Raw genomic sequence first — 21,103 nt, 5'->3', positions numbered from 1 at the left:
GAGAGTTTGCATAATATTGTTAAAATTAGAATTGTTACCCAAGAAGCATTCCTTTGAGTATATCATAAGAATATAATGGGTAGACCACAGGTATTGCTTGGAGCTATCATGCCATACTTTTTGCTTATGAAGGTGAATCCATTCCAATCAGACTCTTCTTGGCTGGATACGATCTTACGCCGACAATGAGGGATGTCAACAAGAAGTTCTCTGTACGCTACTTCTTAAATTTAGTCCTGGTTGATGAAGAAGACAGGCGGTACTTCAAACAGCAGGTAGGTCATGGGGTACAGAAATCAGATTGTGTGCGGGGTAGGTGACAGAGGAAAGAGAGTGTGAAGATAGGGCAAAGGGCATGAGCTGTCCACAAAGTGTCTCTGTATATTGCCAGCACCATCTTTACCAAACCTTGACAGACGGAACTAGTTGCATCACAGCCTGGAAAGGAAATACAATACCCAAGAAAAGAAAGTGATGAATACTGCTCAGTCCATCACAGGCCCAGTATTGAGCACATGCACAAGGAGTGCTGTCACAGGAAAGCTGCATCCATCATCAAGGACCCCAATCATCCAGGCCTTGCTCTCTTCTTGCCATCAGGAAGGAGGTACAAGAACCTTACGTCCCATACCATCAGGTTCAGGAACAGTTATTACCTTTCAATCATCAGGCTGCTGAACCAATGTGGATAATTTCACTCACCTCAACACTGAACTGATTCCATAACTCATGAATTCACTTTTAAGGCTCTATAACTCATGTCCTGAAAATTATTTATTTTTTATGCACAGTTTGTCTTTTGCACATTGGTTGTTTGTCAGTCACTGTGTCTAGTTCTTCATTTATTCTATTATTACTTTGTTCTATTGTGAATGTGGTCAGGAAAATGAATCTCAAGGTAATATGTAATGATATATATGTACTTTGATAATTTACTTTTCTTTCTACATTTAATCACATCTCCAATTCTACACTTATTATTTTGTATTTTACAGTTTGTCTTTTGCATATTTTCAGTGTTGAATTCTGATGTTTTCAATCCAAGTATTTTCAGAAGTCTGGAAGCTTGTTTCTTCATGATCATTTTATTAAGCATTAATAGAACAAAGGAAAGTTGTACTGACAGTGATAGAGGTCTACTAAGTGAAGGGTAAACTAAGATTAAGATGGCGCTGGTTTGTGTTTAGCTATTTTATATCCATAGAGATGAGGAAAATTCTATTCAAAGTTGTAAATAAGAGTCAAGCAATGAGAAAGCGCTTATTCAATACTGTAGTACCAAGTTAACCAATGAGAAAGCACATATTCAAATAATGTAGAACAATGAAGCTGAACGAAGAACCTTCCAGAGCTTTCCAGGATGATACTTTGGATAGCCACTAGAGTAATATTAAACTCTTATATGCATATAAGAACTGCTTAAAATACGAGCAGATAATTCATTGTTAAACTGCAAAGAAAATGACAAACAGTCTGATCCAACAGTCCCCTTGATTCTAAATGTATGATTTAGAATCATTACGTCTGGAAACTCAGAGGCAGAAAAACTTGTATCTATGTTAATTATAAAATAATCAAAACATTAAAGTTATGAAACATCAAAGGGTATACATTCTTCAAAGTATTCATAAGATTGTCATTGTTAGGCTGGTTAGTAGACATGCTATCATGAGTTTGAGCTATTCTGTTAATTATCACCTTTAAACAAGTAAAAAAGATGTAAATTATGGTAAGGCATATTAGTCTTTGTGAATATGATCAACCAAATTAGTTATGTTTTCATTCTTGTCAGGAGTACAAGTACAACACTCGGTGCTTGTTCTGCACTTGTAATGTTTATATTTTTAATCTCTCTCATACTCCTTACAACATCATAAAATGGGAATAAAATTGTTGCAAAATGATCTTGTGTCTCATTTATTTTTAGACTCGGGAGATGAAGGTAAGGCGTGTGTCTGTCTCATGACAGGAAAAACTTTCCCTGAGTACAAGATCCTAACCTGTTAGGTGGAAGAGAGTTGTAGGCCTCATTTCCACGTATTAAGGGCGTATTGCTTCTGACAAGATGGCACCGGAGAACCATGGCGAAGTTCTGCAGGCTACATAAAACAACTTATAAATATACCTTTGCATTACTCACATTGCAATCTGTTGCAGTGATTTCCTTTGAGCAAAGTACTTTTAAACCAATTTAATGACATACAGATTTCATGATCGGCATGAAAACACTTTGACAAACTTCTAAGCAGTGGAGAGTATATTGATTGGCTGCAATACAGCCTGGTATGGAAGCACAAATGCCCTTGAATGGAAAATTCCTCAAAAAGTAATGGACATGGCCCAGTTCCTCATGGATAAAACCCTCCCCACCATTGAGCACATCTACATGGAGAATTGTTGCAGGAAATTAGCATCTATTGTCAGGGACCCCCACCACCCAGGATGTGCTCTTTTCTCACTGTTGCCAATATGAAGAAGGTACAGGAGCCTCCAGACTCATACCAACACCAGGTTCAGGAACAATTACTATCCCTCAATCATCAGACCTGTTAACAAAAGGAAGAACTTCAGTTGTACTATCATTGAAATGTTCCCTTAATCTATGGACTCTTCATCTCATGCTCTTGATATTTATTGCATATTTATTTATTATTATTATTATTATTTCTTTTTATATTTGCAGTTTGTTGCCTTCTGCACTCTGGTTGAATGCCCAAGTTGGGCTGTCTTTCATTAATTCTGTTATGCTCACAAGAAAATTAATCTGAGCTATATATTGTGACATATATGTACTTTGATAATAAGTTTACTTTGGACTTTTGAATCTTTTGAAGGACTTGCCGGCTTAACTCTAAAGCATGCAGTTATAGCACCTTTAAGCGATAATGCCCTAAGAAAAAGGATACTGTATTGTAGGGAAATGAGGAATTGTTGTGTTGTGAGTTTTACCGAGATGTGGCTTACTCAGAGTATGTCATATACAGCGACTAGATGCGAAGGGCACAATACACAGGATAGACCAAACTGCTGATTCATAAAAGATAAATAGTGAGGATGTGTGCTTCATGATAAACCCTCTGTGGTGCTCCAATGTGTTGGTTTTGTCATACTCGTATTCCCCCGCAAACCTTGAACACCTAACAAAAAAATGCCAACAACTCTACCAAAAGTGTTTTCCTCCCTGATCTTGATGGCAGTTTACATACCATCAGCACCCGATTATAATTAAGCCCTTGGGATACTGCATGATGCTATTACCAGACACAAAATGATCCACACCAGTGCATTTCGTATCATAGTTAAGGATTTTGATCAGGCTTGTTTAATTAATTCCCTGCCCGATTACCATCCTATATAACCTGTTGCACTAGAGACCCCAATGCACTTAACCAATAAGATAAGGAGTGCCTACCGTTCCATGCCCAGATAGCATCTCAGGAAATCTGATCACTTGGCTGTCTTTCTCCTACCTATGTAAAGGCAGAGGCTAAAGAGCAAGTCTCCAGAAATAAAGACGACAAAAGGTGGTCTTGGGAGGTAGAGGAGCAGCTCGGTGGGCTGGGCTGTGTTTAAGGACTCATCTGTGGATCTGAATGAATACACCACTATGAAGTCCGTGACAACAAAGACAGTTGTAGATGTGTACATCCCCACAAAGTCATTCAATGTCTTCCCCAACCAGTAGCCCTGGATGAACCACAAGATCCACAATCTGCTGAAGGCCAGATCAAAGGCATTTAAGTCTGGCGTCCAAGGAAATTGCAAGGATTTCAGGTACAATCTCTGGAAAGTCATCTTACGGGGGAGTAGCAATTCTGAACTAAATTTGAATCAATGAAGGATGCTTGACAGCTGTTGCAGGGCTTGAACGTTATCCCCTCTTACAAAGTGAAATCAAGTGACATAGGTGACAACAGGGCTGGGCTTCACTTCCAGATGATGTCAGTGCCTTCTATGCTTGTTTTGACTGTCAAAACACGGAGGAACCATCGCGAACTCCCACAGCCCGTGATAACCCTGTGATTTCAGTCTCTGAGGCCGACACGAGAGCATTCTTCTGGAGGGTGAACTGATGGAAGCATCCAGCCCAGATGGGGTACCAGGCTGAGTACTGAAGACCTGTCCTGATCAACTGGCTGGGGTTTTCACTGAGATCTTTAAATTCTTGCTTGCTTCAAGCAGGCTTCAATTATACCAGTGCCTAAGAAGAATGTGGTAACCTGGCTCAGTGACTCGTCCAGTAGCACTTGCATCCACAGTGAAGTGTTTTGAGAGGTTGCTGATGGAATATGTCAGCTCCTGCCTGAGAAGCGACTTGGATCCACTCCAATTTGCCTACCGGCTCTTCACTCTAACTGGAACCTCTGGACAGTAAAATCCATACATCAGTATGCTCATTATTGACTGCAGCTCAGCATTCAATATTATCACCCCCTCAAAACTAATCAAAAAGCTTCAAGACCTTGGCCTCAATACCTCCTTGTGCAATTAGATCCTTAATTTCCTCACCTGCACCCCACTCATTTCAGATTGACAATGACACCTCTACAATCTCCATCAGCACAGCTGCACCACAAGGATGTGTGCTTAGCCCCTGCTCTACTCACTTTACACTTATGACTGAGTGGCTAAGCACAATTCCAATAACATATTTGTTGTAGATCGAATCAAAGGTGATGACAAATCAGCATATAGGAGGGAGATTGGTGCCACAACAGCAACCTCTTACTCAATGTCAGCAAAACAAAGGAGCTGATTATTTGCTTCGGGGGAGGGAACTGGAGGTCTGTGAGTCAGTCCTCATCAGAGTATCTGAGATGGAGAGGGTCAGCAACTTTAAATTCCTCGGTGTTATTTCAGAGGACCTGTCCAGCGTGTAAGTGCCGTTATGAAGAAAGCAGGGCAGCACCTCTACTTCCATAGGGGTTTGTGAAGATTCATCAAAACTTTGACAAACTTCTATAGATTTGTGGTGGAGAGTTTATTGACTGGCTGCGTCACGGCCTGGTATGGAGACACCAATGCCCTTGAACGGAAAATCCTACAAAAAGTAGTTAGTGGATATAGCATAGTCCATCATGGATAAAGTCCTCCCCACCATTGAGCACTTCTACATGGAGAATTGTCGCAGGAAAGAAGCATCCATTATCAGGGACCCCCACCACCCAGGTCATATTCTCTTCTCACTGCTGTCATCAGCTAAAAAGGTACAGGAGCCTCAGGACTCACACCAACATGTTCAGGAGCAGTTATTCAACTATCAGGCTCTTGAACCAGAGCGGATAACTTCGCTTAACTTCATTTGCTCCATCAGTGATCTGTTGCCACAACCTGCGGACTCACTTTCAAGAACTCTTAATCCCATGTTCTCTATTTATTGCTTATTTAATTATTATTATTTTTTATTCTTTTTGTATTGGTACTATTTGTGTTTGCACATGGATGTCCGCCCTTTTGGTGTGATGTTTCATTGTTTCTATTATGGTTAATTGAGTATGCCTGCAAGAAAGTGGATCTCAGGGTTGTATATGATGGTATATACAGTGGCATGCAAAAGTTTGGGCACCCCAGTCAAAATTTCTGTTACTGTGAACGGCTAAGCGAGAAAAGATGACCTGATTTCCAAAAGACATAAAATTAAAGATGACACATTTCTTTAATATTTTCAGCAAGATTACTTTTGTTTATTTCCACCTTTTACAGTTTCAAAATACCAAAAAAAAGAAAAAGGGCCCAAAGCAAAAGTTTGGGCACCCTGCATGGTCAGTATTTAGTAACACCCCCTTCGGCAAGTATCACAGCTTGTAAACGCTCTCTTTAGCCAGCTAAGATTCTTTCAGTTCTTGTTTGGGGGATTTCTGCACATTCTTCCTTGCAAAAGGCTTCTAGTTCTGTGAGATTCATGGGCCATCTTGTATGCATTGCTCTTTTGAGGTCTATCCACTGATTTTCGATGATGCTTAGGTCGGGGGACTGTGAGAGCCATGGCAAAACCTTCAGCTTGCGCCTCTTGAGGTAGTCCATTGTGGATTTCAAGGTCTGTTTAGGATCATGATTCTGTTGTAGAAGTCATCTTTTCATCTTCAGCTTTTTTTTTTAAAAGACTGTCTGTTGTTTGCTTCCAGAATTTGCTGGTATTTAATTGAATTCATTCTTCCCTCTACCAGTGAAATGTTCCCCATGCCACTGGCTGCAACAGAAGCCCATAGCATGATCGATCCACCCCTGTGCTTCACAGTTGGAGGGGTGTTCTTTTCATGAAATTCTGCACCCTTTTTTCTCCAAACATACCTTTGCTCATTGCAGCTGAACAGTTCTATTTTAACTTCATCAGTCCACAGGACTTGTTTTAAAATGCATCAGGCTTGTTTAGATGTTCCTTTGCAAACTTCTTACGCTGAATTTTGTGGTGAGGACGCAGGAAATGTTTTCTTCTGATGACTCTTCCATGAAGGTCATATTTGTGCAGGTGTTGCTGAGTAGAACAGTGCACCACCACTCCAGAGTCTGCTAAATGTTCCTGAAGGTCTTTTGCAGTCAAACGGGGGTTTTGGTTTGACTTTCTAGCAATCCTACGAGCAGTTCTCTCGGAAATTTTTCTTGGTCTTCCAGACCTCAACTTGACCTCCACCGTTCCTGTTAACTGCCATTTCTTAATTACATTACGAACTGAGGGAACGGCTACCTGAAAATGCTTTGCTATCTTCTTATGGCCTTCTCCTGCTTTGTGGGCATCACTTATTTTAATTTTCAAAGTGCTAGGCAGCTGCTTAGAGGAGCCCATGGCTGCTGATTGTTGGGACAAGCTTTGCGGAGTCAGGGTATTTATAAAGCTTTGAAATTTGCATCACTTGACCTTTCCTAACGATGACTGTGAACAAGCCATAGCCCTAACAAGCTAATTAAGGTCTGAGACCTTGGTAAAAGTTATCTGAGAGCTCAAACCTCTTGGGGTGCCCAAACTTTTGCATAGTTTTCCTTTCCATTTTTTCCACTCTAAAATTGTACAAAACAAAAATAAAACACTAATCTTGCTTAAAATATTAAAAAGTATATTTTATCTTTAACTATATGTCTTTTGGAGATTAGTTCATCTTCTACTCACTTCACTATTCACAGTAACAGAAATTTTGACCAGGAGTGCCCAAACTTTTGCATGCCACTGTATGTACTTGGAACATATTGTTCCATGAAATTAGAGCTTTCCTATTACTTATCTGGAGCTTTGTTGAATTGTAATATTTTTCTGATCATCAATGAAAATTCCACAGTCATTGCCCCATTTAGGACAATGTAGAGTGTAAATGCATGAAGTATTCACTACTGGATGGTATCTTCTCAACCCAAGCAAAGGGTAGCTTTTATAGTGAACACAGAAAAATATTTGTCATAAACATTAGATGTGGATATCCCAGGATGGTCAGATATGATATTCCCTTAATCGTGCTGATTCTATTTGCATAAATTACCCAGTATAAGACAGTATGTGGGGGAGCATGATCATTGTATATTGATGTCTACCCTGAGAATAGTGAATCATGAGTATGATGTCAACATCACCATTGCTGGAATGTTTGTTCTGGATCTGCCAGAATGCCTAGTATTGGTGAATATTTTGAAGTGTGTGGTATATCTTGATATGCCCAACAGCTAGAGTTAACAGCATCAGCAGATTCATGTGATACTCCCAAGTATACATTGAGTTCTCTCAACTGGTACATTGAGTAGGGAAACTTGGCAAAAATATAACAACAAATAATATTGGAATAAACTTCATAATGTTCAGTAGTTGTTGACTTGCTTAAGGTCTTCTGACTGGTTAGTGATTTCCTCACTGTCGCCCAGTAGTGTAGGCACTGGACCAAGAGATTACTAGCACAATAACCACAGCACTTGTCCTTGTCAGGTACCACTTAGCTTGTTTACAGTGGTTGGTGTGTATCCACTTTTACTGCCAAGTTGGTAATTAACATCACTTGATAGGGACCTTCCCATTGAGCTCCTAGTGTACCCTTTTGTGGTTTCTTAATCAGGACCCACTCACCAGGAATCATGGTATGTTGTCCTTCTGTTGGATTACTCCAAGTGGCAAAAACCTGCTGAGAAGCAGACTGGACAGCTTGAGTTAATTTCACACAATAGTTAACTAAACTGTCTGCCATAATGTGTAAATCAGCCCTTCTGAGATAGAGGGCTCCCTGCAGTTGATGGATGGATTGGTTGATGGATCCTCTCATTTATTCAACTTGTCCTGATGACTCCAGGTGACGTGGACAATGATCGACAGTCAACATAATTCCTGACAAACACTCCCAGTGAATTGGGTTCTTTGGTCAGAGTCAATGTGACACAGAAATCCCCATCTAGGAATATAATCCTGATCAGAGTTTTTGCTGTGAATGTAGCAGTGGCTTTCTTTGCTGGAGTACCCTCCACCCATCTTGTCCACTATTACTCGTACATTTGAGTATCCTTAATACTTTGGTAAAGAAATGTAGTCTACTTTTAAGTATAAAAATGGATCAGGTGGGTGAGGAGCACTTGTGGTAGCTTCTCCTCTGTTCCAGGATTCATTTTTTGACAAGTTATGCATCTTTCAAATGTTTGTCGAGCTTTTGCCCGAACTTTGGATTCCACCACCATTGGGAAAATGTCGATAAACTTTTGCACTCCAATGCATCTAAAGTATCTGCAGTGCCAGATAAGGAAGCAATGTAGTTGGAGCTATTAGTCTGCGACTATTGCCATATCTCCATACTCCATCACTGTTTAACCTTCCACCATTCTCCATCCAGAACCACTGTTCTTGGTTAGAACATTGAGCTTACAACTTTTGTATCTTGTATGTTCACCTGTGATAGAGTTCAACTTTGTTTCCACAATTCCAGTTGTTGGGTTCACTGCATATGTTATAGGTACTTTTATCTCTTTTACTTTTATTTCTTTCTGTACTGCCATTTTTGTAATTTCACCTGCATATGCATTTCCAGTGCCTTCCATTGTAGGTATTTTGGAGTGGCTTTTACATTTTAATAGCAACTTCTGACCGCAGTTGAATGACATCAATATGTTCTCATACCAGTTGGCCATTCTTGATTGGGATTCCTACAGCCATAAGTAATCCTCTTTGTCCCCATAAGTTTCCAAAATCATGAACAATTCCAAAAGGATATCAAGAATTAGTGTAGATATTAGCTGATCATCCCTTTGCCAACTTACAGGCTTTAGTCAGAGCTTTTAGTTCTGCCTGTTGCACAGATGTACCAGGAGCCATGCTTCCTGATGCCAGCATTTCAGTTTCAGAAACAACTGCCCATCCAGCCATTCAAATTCCTCTCTTAATCGTTGAGGAGCCATCAGTGTACAGATCTTTGGCAGGGTAACAACCAACTGGATGCTGTCAGTTTCCATGTTTTTGTGAGTTAAGGAAAGTTGAACAGACATTGATGGGTCTACCAGGTGAAGCAAAAGCTAAGATTAAGATGGTGCTGCTTTGTGGTTTGTTATTTTATACCTATAAAGATAAAGAAAATTCCATTCAGATAAGAGTCAGTCGATGAGAAACCACTCAATACAGTAGTACCAAGTTAACCAATGAGAAACACTCGTTCAACTATGCAGAACAAAAAGCTTCCAGAACCTTCTAGAATTATAGTAATTATTAGTATGGCCTCTGGAGACATAGTAAACTGTTTTGTACATGTAAGAACTACTTAAGATGCAAGCAGATAATTGTTAAACTGCAAAGAAAATAACAATAAAACAGTCATCTAACATCGGTCTTTGTGTATAGTTTTTCATTGCTTTTATTTATACTGTGAATGCCTGCAAGAAGATGAATCTCAGGGTTTATGGTGACATAAACATTGATAATTTACTTTGAAGGACGAGTCAGTTCTCTCATTTGAGTCTAATACTGTGCAGCTGCAGTGTGGATTCTGTTATTTGTGTGCATGATAAAAGTAATTCTGTCAAATATCTTATCAAGCAGTACTGCCAATGCCTCTACTTCCTCAGGAGACCAAAGAAATTCGGCACATTGATTTTGACCCTCACCAGTTTTCATCAAAGCTGTATAGAATGCATCCTATCTGGAAGCATCACAGCTTGGTTTGGCATCTGCTCTGCATATAACCGCAAGAAACTGCAGAGAGTTGTGGACACAGCTCAGCATATCGCAGACAGCAGCCTCCCCTCCATGGGCTCTGTCTACATTTCTTGCGACCTTCGTAAAGCATCCAGCATAATTAAATATCTCACCCATTGTAGACAATTCTCTCTTCTCTCCCGCCCTTTAGTCAGAAGATAGAAAACCCTGAAGGCATGCACTAGGCTCAAAGACAGCTTGTATCCCACTTTTATAAGACTATTGAACGTTTCCTCTAGTTCAATAAGATCTTGACCTCACAATCTACCTCAATGTGACTCTGCACTTTGTTTACCTATACTGCAGTTCCTCTGCACTGTAACACTTTATTTTGCACTCTTGTTGTTTTACCTTGTACTACCTCAATACACCATAGTTTTGCAAACTGTTGATACAGATCAATTCATTACAAGTTCTTCACTGTATGTCGGTACATATGACAATAATAAACCAATTTGTCTGTTCCTTGCAACTCCTCCTTGAATAAATTGTGTCACCAGTAAGTCACTTAATTTGACTTTACCCACACAGCAGTATGTAGAGTCAGACGGAAGCTCCCCATATCTGTGCTAACCTTTTTGCCTATCTACACGAATCATATTTGCCTTGCTTAGTCAAGTGCCTATCCAATACCTTTTAACTGTAGTGATTGTACTTGATTCCACCACCTGTGGCAATGCGTTCCAGACTTCAACCACTCTATGTATGCCTATTATAATTTTATATGAGGTCATTATTTGTCCTTCCTTCCTTCATTCAGGGAAAACCAGCCCAGCCTAACCAACCCCTCCCCGTATCTAAAGTCTTCCGTTCCAGGCAACACGGTGGTGAATCTCTTTGCACTCTCTCCAGAACATTCACATCATTCCATTTTGGGTTTTCCCTGGATCTATGGAATTTTAAGTGTTTTGGTTATGTTAATCTATAATATTTAAAATCCTTTTTTTATTCTCATTGTAAAATATTTTTATCAGCATTAAATAATCCATCTGACCAGTGTGCTGGTACCATTTATTCAATGCAAGTGTCTTCAACTTTTTGCGGTCCTTGCCACACTGTTAACAACAAGCTAATTGCTATACTCCGTTAACTGCTTAAATTCTGATTTATATGCAAATACTCCCCTGACTCACTACTGCCATACAGTCCCTCTTATTTTAAGAATCTTTCTCTGTCTATAAATATCCACATTCTTTCTTAACATCACTTGGGATGTGAGTCATTCCAAATCACTGGCTCAGTTTATCTTTCCATTGAACTTTGGGAATTATTCTTGGAGTTACTGCTTCTTTTCCAATATTCCTTGAGATTGTGAGATTATGTAAACAGCCTAACACTTGAGATTTGTCTTTGTGCCTTTTGTATGTGCATAGTGTCCTCCACTGGTCTTCAGGTTCTACTGTCACTGAGCGCTCCTGGAAATTGAGGCTGTAGATCTACATTGTGAGAGAAATGATGGTGGAGACACTGGAGAAAGGGCATTTCAGGTGAGGATTGGAAGCAGAAGTCCAAGTTTCTCAATGTGTACAAATCTTCAGAATGGATGGCCGAGTCCACAGAAAAAGTATATGCACATTGGCAAAAAACTTGGGTAGAGAATGGATTATGATGCAGGGCGGAGAAATGGGATCTTGTGCTGGGTAGAATGGTTGATGGAACAAAATAGTAAATGAAAGTCTGAGCAGTGTAATGATGTGACTTGGCTTTTCAACTATGAAGGAGACCACGGTAAAACGTGTTCCTTCCATTTATAGTCACTTGGTAGTCAGAAGTGGACAGTGAGAGAGTAAAAGTGAGTTGTCATAGCTTACTGCCGTCAGGATGACCTTGGAACAATTGTATTACAAAAATGAATAAAATATGCGAAGTTTGTGAAATTTATAAGCAGCGTGGGGCAGAGACCCCATGAGTTTAATGTTTAGCTTTCAACAGAATGCTGGGAAATGGAGGGGAAAAATCTGTTTGTACATCTGGTCAGTGGTTCAAGTGTGTTCAAAGTGAAGTAGTAAAGAATTGGAAAAAAGGCGGGAGGAGAGAGAGCAGTGCGCCGCGCGTGCGCAGCCATCCAGTGAAAAATGATATCGTATCCGTTAAATAGGGGCCATGGACAATTCTGATTTGATGGAGATGGACGTGAAAGTACAGAGGACCATCTGGAGAAATTTCTGAAACGCCAGTTCGCTGCTGTTGTTACTGCGCGGTCAGGAATCTTCCGGAGGGAAGGCCTCAAAATCCCTGGCTTTGCCTGCTGTTGGTGACCGAGATTGAGGTCGAATTGTTCGGACAGAGATAACGCTCTGTACTCGGTGTCGGAGACCTGAATCGGAGGCTCAAAGTTTTCGGATGACTCAGAGTCGGACTGAGGTCGGGCATGGCAGGGAGAGTTTTTCTTCCTTCTCCCGTCTGCGTGAGATGTGGGACATTTGAGAGACTTTGAACTTTTTACTGTGCTCATGGACTTCTTCATCAAGTTATGGTATTGTTGCACTGTTGTAACTATATGTTATAATTATGTGGTTTTGTTAGTTTTTTTTAGTCTTGGTTTGTCCTGTGTTTTTGTGATATCACACCGGAGGAAATATTATTACTAAATGACAATAAAAGAGGACTGTGTGTCTTCATAATCTAAAAGTGATTAAAATAGAGAGAAAAATAGAAAAAAGTCAGTTCAAAATAAATTTATTTTTCAAGGATGTGTATGTAACTATATACTACCATGAGATTAATGTTCTTGCAGACATTCACAGTAGATCAAAGAAATATATGAGAGAACAAATGAAAAATAACATACAATGACTAACAATGGATTCAATTATATTTATTATCATAGAAATTATACAGTCTTAAGATTTGTCTGCTTACAGGCAGCCACAAAGCAAGAAACTCAAAAGAACCCAATTAAAAGAAAAGACCAATACCTAATGCAGAAAGATAAGAGGAATAAAACACAAATTATGCAACAATAAAGCAAGCAACAACATTTTGAACCGAATTGAGTCCATAGTCCCAAATCCAGAGCAGCCAGATTGGGCCCATAGCCATGGTCTCCGTTCATCATATAGTTGGGCAAATTGCCATGGAGCTCGCAGACACACAGCATGTAGCAGCCAGAGCGTGCTGCAGGGAGAGGAGTGAACATTGCAGGAGAGGGAATGGCATCGACCTGACCCTCGTCCCTGGTCACGACATCCTGCTTTTCCAGTGTATCTGGGCAGGTATTTAAATCAACAAACCCCGGGTTTGGCCACGCTCTGGGACCCAGCCCTGCTGTAGTGAGACATTTTGGGCCTCGACCTCCGCTGCCCAGTCTGAAGCCGCTCTCAATCTCTCCAAACTGGCTCGGCGTTCAGGGTGATCCAGCTTTGCACTTGCTTTAGATGGACAGGCACTGAAACTCTTCTGCCTCGGCACCTCTCGTTTTCAAATGTTTTTATTGTAAAGCAACATCAGCTTAACCACAACCGACAATGTCCTAAAGTACACTTTCTTTTTTCTTTTCTTTCTTATAACAACATAATGAAAGTCAAATGAATGTATGTATAGTAAACAAGCAAAAAGCAAAGGAAACCCTACCACCCTGTCTCCTTTCCCCTTCCCAGCCCTCCCTTCACCCCTCCCGTGTGTGCTGTTTAGGTCCTACTGCCCCCCACACTTAGTTCAGCTGTTGGTCTCTTCTAAATACAACAGTAGTGGTTGCCAGATTTTTTCAAATTCCTTGAGTCTGTCCTTGATAATGTATCTTATCCTCTCTAGATGCAGAGTATCCATCACTGCAGCCAGCCATTGTCTGAGTGATGGAGTTTCCTCCTTTTTTCAGAACATCAGTATGAGTTTCTTTCCATTAAGTATGCCATAGGTCAGGAGTTGTTGCTGGGTAGCCTGGAATTTATTTGACCTCGCAGAAGCTCCAAAAATTATTAAAATGGGGTCTGGTGTTTATCTTTGATAGGACCTCAAATATTTGCTTCCAATACTCTTGTATCCTGGGACATAAAGCATAACTATGTAACAAACTTGCTTCTGAGGACTTGCATTTCTCACACATTGGGGACACCTCTGGGAATATTTTATGAATCCTTACTTTTGAGTAATGTAGTCTATGTAGGATTTTAAATTGTATTAAACAATGCCTGGCATTGATGGAACAGGAGTTAACATACCCCAAGCCTCATTCCATATAACGTCATCTATCACTGTACCCAACTCCTTTCCTCACTCATTTTTAATATTATCTATTGTTGTATGACACTTGTTTGAACGGCATCACCGCCTCGGCACCTCTCAAACCCTTGCCCAGCTCCATCTCTGACATCAGCACGACCTCCAGCAAAAGAAGACAATTTGCGCAAATATATAAAAGTAAATAAATAATACTGAGAACATAAGTCGTATAGTCCTTGAAAGTGAGTCCATAGGTTGTGGAATCAGTACAAAGTTGTGGTGAGTGAAATTATTCACTAGTTCAGGAGCCTGATGATTAAGGGGTAATAACTGTTCCTGATCCTGGTTAAGGCTCCTGTACCTTCTTCCTGATGGCAGTAGCAAGACGAGAGCATGGCCTGGATGGTGGGGGTCCTTGATGGTGGATGCTGCTTTCTTGTGGCAGCACTCCTTGTAGATGTGCTCAATGCTGGGGATAGCTTTGCCTCTGACTGACTGGGCTGTATCCACTTATTGTAGGCTTTTATGTTCTTGGGCATTGGTGGTTCCATACCAGCCCATGATGCAACCAGACAGGATACTATCCGCTGTGCAGACTTTTAAGAAAACAGAGTTGCTGTCATGCATTCTTTATGATGGAACTTATGTGCTGGTCCCTGGACAGATCCTCTGATAGCTCCAAGGAATTTAAAGTTACTGACCCTCTCCAGCTCCAGTCCTCTCATGAGGACTGGCTCATGGACACCTGGTTTCTTCATCCTCTGATCAGCTCTTTGGTTTTGCTGATAGTGACTGAGAGGTGATTGTTGTGGCACCATTCAACCAGATTTTCAATCCCCCTCCTATATGCTGATTCCTCACCACCTTTTGGACAACAACAGTGGTGTCATCAGCAAACTTAAATATGGCATTGGAGCTATGCTTAGCCTCATAAATCAAGTAAACCAAGGGACTAAACACACAGTCTTATAGTGTGTCTGTGCTAATGGCGATCGTGGAGATGTTGCCAATCTGTACTAACCAGGAAATACTAATTCAATAAAATAATTTGGTTATACATCCATATTAATAATTGTAGGACAGATAATGTGATGAGATTATACATTACAGAGCTCCTTGAGCCCACTCACCTCAAACCTGTGCCCTCTAGTTTACTACACTGTGAAAAAGACTCAGACAAGCCCCCTCCCCCGCATAATTCTGTAAGCTATAAGTTTACCCCTTAGTCTCCTGTGCTCCAGGGTAAACCATTCCAACACATCCAGTCACTTCAAACTCAAGCTGTCAAATCCTGGTAACATCACTGAATCTTCTCTGTATCCTCTCTGGCTTATTTATTTTATTCTATTTGGAGAAACAGCGTGGAGTAGGCCCTTCCAGCCCATTCAGCAACCCTCAATTTAACCCTAGCTTAATCATGGGAAGGTTTACAATGACCAAATAACCTTCTAACTGGAAAGTCTTTGGACTGTGTGAGGAAACCAGAAAACCCCTGCATTCCTTGGGGAGGACATACCAACTCCTTACAGAGGATGACCGGATTGAACTCCAAACTACAACACCCTGAGCTGTAATCGCTTCGCGCCTGCCACTACGCTAACATGGTGCCCTAGTGAGACCATAGGACATAAAAGCAGACTTAGGCCATTTGGCCCATTGAGTCTGCTCTGTTTCATCATTTCATTTCCCTCTCAACCCTATTCTCCTGACTTCCCCCTGTAACCTTTCATGCCCTAACTAATCAAGAACCTATCAACCCTGGCCTTAAATACATCCAATAACCTGGCCACCACAGTCACCCGTGGCAGCGAAATTCGTAGATTCACAACTCTCTGGCTAAAGAAATTCTGTTCTAAATGGATATTGTTCTACTCCGAGACTGTGCCCTCTGGTCTTAGACTCCCCTACAATAGGAAACACCTGTTCCATATCCACTCTATATAGGCCTTTCATCATTCAATAAGTTCCAATGAGATCGCCCTTCATTCTCCAAATTTCAGGGAGTAAAGGCCCAGAGCTGCCAATCGCTCCTCATACGATAAGCCTTTCATTTCTGGAATAATTCTTCCCAACCTCTTCTGAACCCTCTCCAATGCCTAGCACAGCCTTCTTAAATAAGGGGTCCAAAACTGTTAATAATCTATCACATCCACAGAATGTCATGTCTACTCCTCTAACTATGGAATCCTCTGTCACTACTGTAGTTCTTTTTGTCCCCCTTCCCTTCTGAGCCATGGTGACACTGTATCAAAGATTCAGTCGTTGTGGCTCCTCTGGTAGGTTTTCCTCCTCAACAGTGTCCAAAATGGTATACTTATTATTGAGGGGAATGGCCACAGGGGTACTCTGTACTGGCTACCCATTGCCCTTCCCTCTCCTCTCTCCCTTTATTTAAATCTCTTGCACCCCAACCTGCGTGAGGCCTCCGGCACTGATTCAAATCAACTGTGCTGCCGAGAAGAACTTGAATAGAAAGGGGATGATATGTTATTTGGGAAAGGTGGGGAAGTAGGATTGAGGTTAGGATCACACCAATGGTGAGCCTATTGAAGGCGGAGCAAGCTACTCAGCACCTTGCTCCTGGTCCTAACTGGTATTTTTAAATTTCTAACGTGCTTTGTTAACTGATGTCAGTTAACTGTGGTGCAGTTACAATTGCCAGTAATGTCTTGAGTCAGAAGGAAAGCGAAGTGTGTGTCCTCCAGAACTGTTTTTTGGAAGTGGACGTATGAAACCTTCTGAAGGAATAGCTCAATTGTGTCCTATGATCAAAATGAATAATAGCCTGCTAGCTTATGTGGGTTTGCATTAGATTATTGTATTAATCACCAGCTGGTTCTAATCCAGCAAGTGAAAATATAAAGCTGAGCCTATTAAACAAGAGTTTTTATTTTGACAGGAGATTGTTCTATGGAGGAAAGCTCCTGAGAAGTTACGGAAAAGAACCAATTTCCATCAACGTTTGGAATCTCCAGAGCCACAGGCTTCCGCTCAGCAGCCTGAAATATGAGTGATCAGGGCAACTATCTCTTTAAGATTTGCCAAAATCCACAGACATGGTCATTGTGTTCCAAGCTCAGTTTCTCCGTGACACTAAACTTCCAGAAAACTAATTGTTTTTCAAACACTGGAACATGTAAAGCTATCATTTTGTACCACATAATTACAATTAGTTTGAACGTGCACTAAAAATCTGTACAAAGCAGGATTTTTATTTGGTCCTGTATGGTTATCTAGTTAAGCTGCTTGGGCTTGAGATTTACTGTTCATGAAGTACAGATGCTTAAGTATGTCTAGGGCATTTAACAGTAACGATTTTAAGCACACAAGTTAGTGTGGGGAGAAATTTGAAGAGTTTTTGTATACTTCTAATTCTGCATTTGAAGTTCAGTGATTGGTCTTGCTTCTGTTAGTATTTTTGCATGTTGTAATCTTTGGCATATTCCACTTGTTTAGATAGCAGAGGTTCTACAGTCATTCTGTACTTCAGTCACAGGTCCTAGCAGATAAAGCACTGTCCAAGTCCTGACCTGTAACCTTGACTGATGTCATTGCAAGTAACTACGTAAAGTTTCCAATTTCCCATTGTTAATGTCAATTGCAACTTCAAAGCCATTTAATGCCAGATACTTTCCTGCATGTCCATGTCTGAAATCAGTAAATGGAAAATTGGAAATATTTTAATACTTCTGTAATACCTGTACTTGTATCAGCCTGGAAAAATGTATTCTTTCTATATTCAATAAAACTGCCAGTGTATCTTAGCTACTCTCATTCATTTCAGATGTTGTGTAAATCTGTGTAGAGGGGAAATCCAAGCCAGATTAAGCGTTAGAGTTGGCGGATAACAAATGAAATCAGTGCTGAAGACTGAAGATGATATAATGATTGATAATGACTGTTAATAGAATATTTGTCGTCATTGCCTAAACCTTCCAACATTCATGATTTCCAACAAGCATTATTGCGGAAGCTTAGGGGGGATGGAGAGAATTGTTTTTTTTTCTCCATGTATATTAAAAGATCTCTTTTACAGAGTGCTAAAACACTGCATTAGTTCCTAGTAACATTATTGTGTTAAGGTTATTAATAGGCTTGTTATCAAATAAAATTTGATTCTGGAGATAATGACTCTGGGGCCATATGGTGGCATAACACTAGCACTATGCCAGCGACCTGGTTTTAATTCCCACTGATGTTTGTAAGGAGTTTGTATGTTGTCCCTATGACCACATGGTTTCCTCTGGGTGTTCCAATTTCCTTTCACATTCCAAAGATGTATGAGTTAGTAGGTTAGCTGGTGTAATTGGCTGGTGTGGGCTCATTGTGCAGCAAGGGCCTGTTATTGTGCTATATTTCTAAATAAAATAAGTAACTAAATAGAACAGATGTTCCAAAGCTTGATTGACGGGATAGGCTTAATTGAGTATCCTAAGATGAGGAAAAATCTGACATCAGATCAGGTAGATGCCCTAGGGAACAGAAGTCAGAAGTAAGGACGGTTGTAGGATGCTACCCATGTGATTCCAGAATGGTTTTATTGAAGTCCAGCTGAAGAGATCTAGCTTAGAAATCGTGAAATTAACATGTTTCCTCAAAGTCATTTTGGGGAGTAACCCCACATGTCAAAGCCTTGGAGAGCAATCTGTTTAGCGAGCTAAAATTGGGAGATTGCCTAATGTCAAGTGTGTGCAGGAGCAGACTAATCCCTTACTATGGGTTAGGGTAGGACAGGATGGGTAGAGTGGATCGGTGGGGTTGCTGTGCTCTGCAAATCAGTTCTAGACATATTGCACTATAGAACAACTGAGGAGACAAACTGTCCTGTAGCCTTTGACACCCTTACTAATCAAGAACCTATGAACCTCCTCTTTAAGTATGTACGTGTAAATTTTATCTAGGCCTTTCAATATTCAGTAAGTTTCAATAATGACTTGGGGGATAGAAATGGAGCCAAGTGTTGACAATTTGATACTACAAGGCTATTGGAGTGTTGGAAGAGGATGGCAAATTCAGCCAGATGAAGGGTTACTGTGTCAGAGGCCATAGATAGGTTAAGAAGGAGGCTCAGTGACTGGCAGTAGCATACTGGCATTGTAGGAAAGCCGCTGCTCCACATTTCCAGAGGAAGGTTCGATCTTGACCTTCCATGCTCTGTGGAGTTTGCAGGTTCTCTCTGAATGGCCACCATCAAAGTTAGTTACTTGGCCTTTCCCTTTTTCCCTTTATATATAATGATACCTCATCAGCATTCACCAACAACGCCCCCCCCCCTTTCCCACTCCCATTTTCTGGGACTATACTCCGTTGCCAAAGTAGATTTGAGGTGTATAATCCAAGCCTGCCTTACCTTGCATTTTTGAGAACCTGTATTATCATAACTAAATCTGATTGTTTATCCATTGTCAAATAAGTTTTACTATATACAACACGAGAGTATAAGAGTTAGTTAGAAACTAATATGACCACTAAGGTCTGCATTGCAGCTCATTAAGATCTTGGCATTCTTAATTATTGACGTCCTGATGCTCTTCATTTCCAATACTTAACATTCTTTTTGTGCTTTCAGAATGTTGCACATTCCTTCATCCCCCAATGTACAGTTTTACAGGATGCAATCTACCCTTCCGTTGTTTATCGCCACTCCCTTCATATAATCACGGCCTTGGTTTTGCCTTGATGTTTATCTGTTGACATTTATGCACAATCCTTGCCTATCACATGTCCTCAATTTTAGATCTTCATCTTGTTAAAAAGCAAGCCATGAGAGGTAAGGACAATACAGAGGTGGCCAAGGGAGGCAGAGGAGCGGAAATAGGGCTGCTTCGAATTGGTGAACTGGGCCATGTCAAAGGATCTGCATGAATTACACCACAGCTGTCATGAGTGCACCCCACAGATCATTCAGAGTCTTTCCCAACCAGAAGCCCTGGGTGAACCAAGAGATTTGCAAACTGCTGATGGCCAAATTGGTGGTGTTCAGGACTGATAATCCAGGAAGCTTCAAGAGGTCAACCTAGGCACGACTTCCAGCAAGCCATCTCACATGCAAAGTGGCAATTGCAAACAAAACGTGAATCACAGAAGGATGCTCAACAGCGTGGCAGGGTTTGAATGCCATCACCTCCTACAAAGCAAAACCAAGTCACATAACGAGGTTTCGTGCCCAGTTGAGCTCAATGCCTTTTATGCACGCTTTGACTGGTAGAACACGGAGGCAACTTCACAAACCCGCAACAGCCCCTGACGATCTGTGATTTCAGTCTATGAGGCCAATGTGAGAATATCCTTCAGGAGAGTGAATTCACGGAAAGCATCTGGCCCAGGCGCCATATGAAGACGTATCAACTGGCTGGAGTATTTGCGAAAATCCTCAACTTCTCGCCTCGGCAGTCTGATATACCCACCTGCTTCTATCATAACTTAATAACCTGTCTAAATGATTATCGTCCAGTAGCACTCAAATCCACTGTGATGAAGTGTTTTGAGAGGGTGGTCAAGAAGCATATCAACTCCTGTCTGAGAAGTGACTTGGATCTGCTCAAATTTGCCTACCATCGCAACTGGTCAACAGCAAATGCCAGCAACACACACAAAATGCTGGAGGAACTTAGCAGGCCAGGCTGCATCTATCTGCACAACTGCACGTGTTAGGTCTCAATGTCAGATACATTCTTCCTCTATTGAGCAAAGGCTGTCGGAGGTTTGTCACAAATCACCACCTGCCAACGTGAGAAAATCCAATTACATCATACACTTGTTTCCTGTCAGTGAACTCATTTTCAATCAATGGCA

General features: G+C 40.9%; 1 protein-coding gene across 2 annotated transcripts in view; it reads left to right on the top strand.

The window, feature by feature from the left end:
- The window catches only part of vps26a (VPS26, retromer complex component A), a 62,612-nt gene extending 44,540 nt beyond the window's left edge, over positions 1 to 18,072 (top strand). For both annotated transcript variants that reach the window (XM_072239137.1, XM_072239136.1), the window contains exons 8-9: positions 133 to 275; positions 17,208 to 18,072. In XM_072239137.1, the coding sequence (XP_072095238.1) occupies positions 133 to 275; positions 17,208 to 17,318 (254 nt within the window). In that variant the 3' untranslated portion in view covers positions 17,319 to 18,072. The remainder of the gene's footprint in view (positions 1 to 132; positions 276 to 17,207) is intronic.
- Positions 18,073 to 21,103: the final 3,031 nt, after the last annotated feature.

This window comes from Mobula birostris, chromosome 21, assembly GCF_030028105.1.
Source record: "Mobula birostris isolate sMobBir1 chromosome 21, sMobBir1.hap1, whole genome shotgun sequence".
NCBI lineage: Eukaryota > Metazoa > Chordata > Chondrichthyes > Myliobatiformes > Myliobatidae > Mobula > Mobula birostris.
This window is presented reverse-complemented; position numbering and strand designations above follow the sequence as displayed.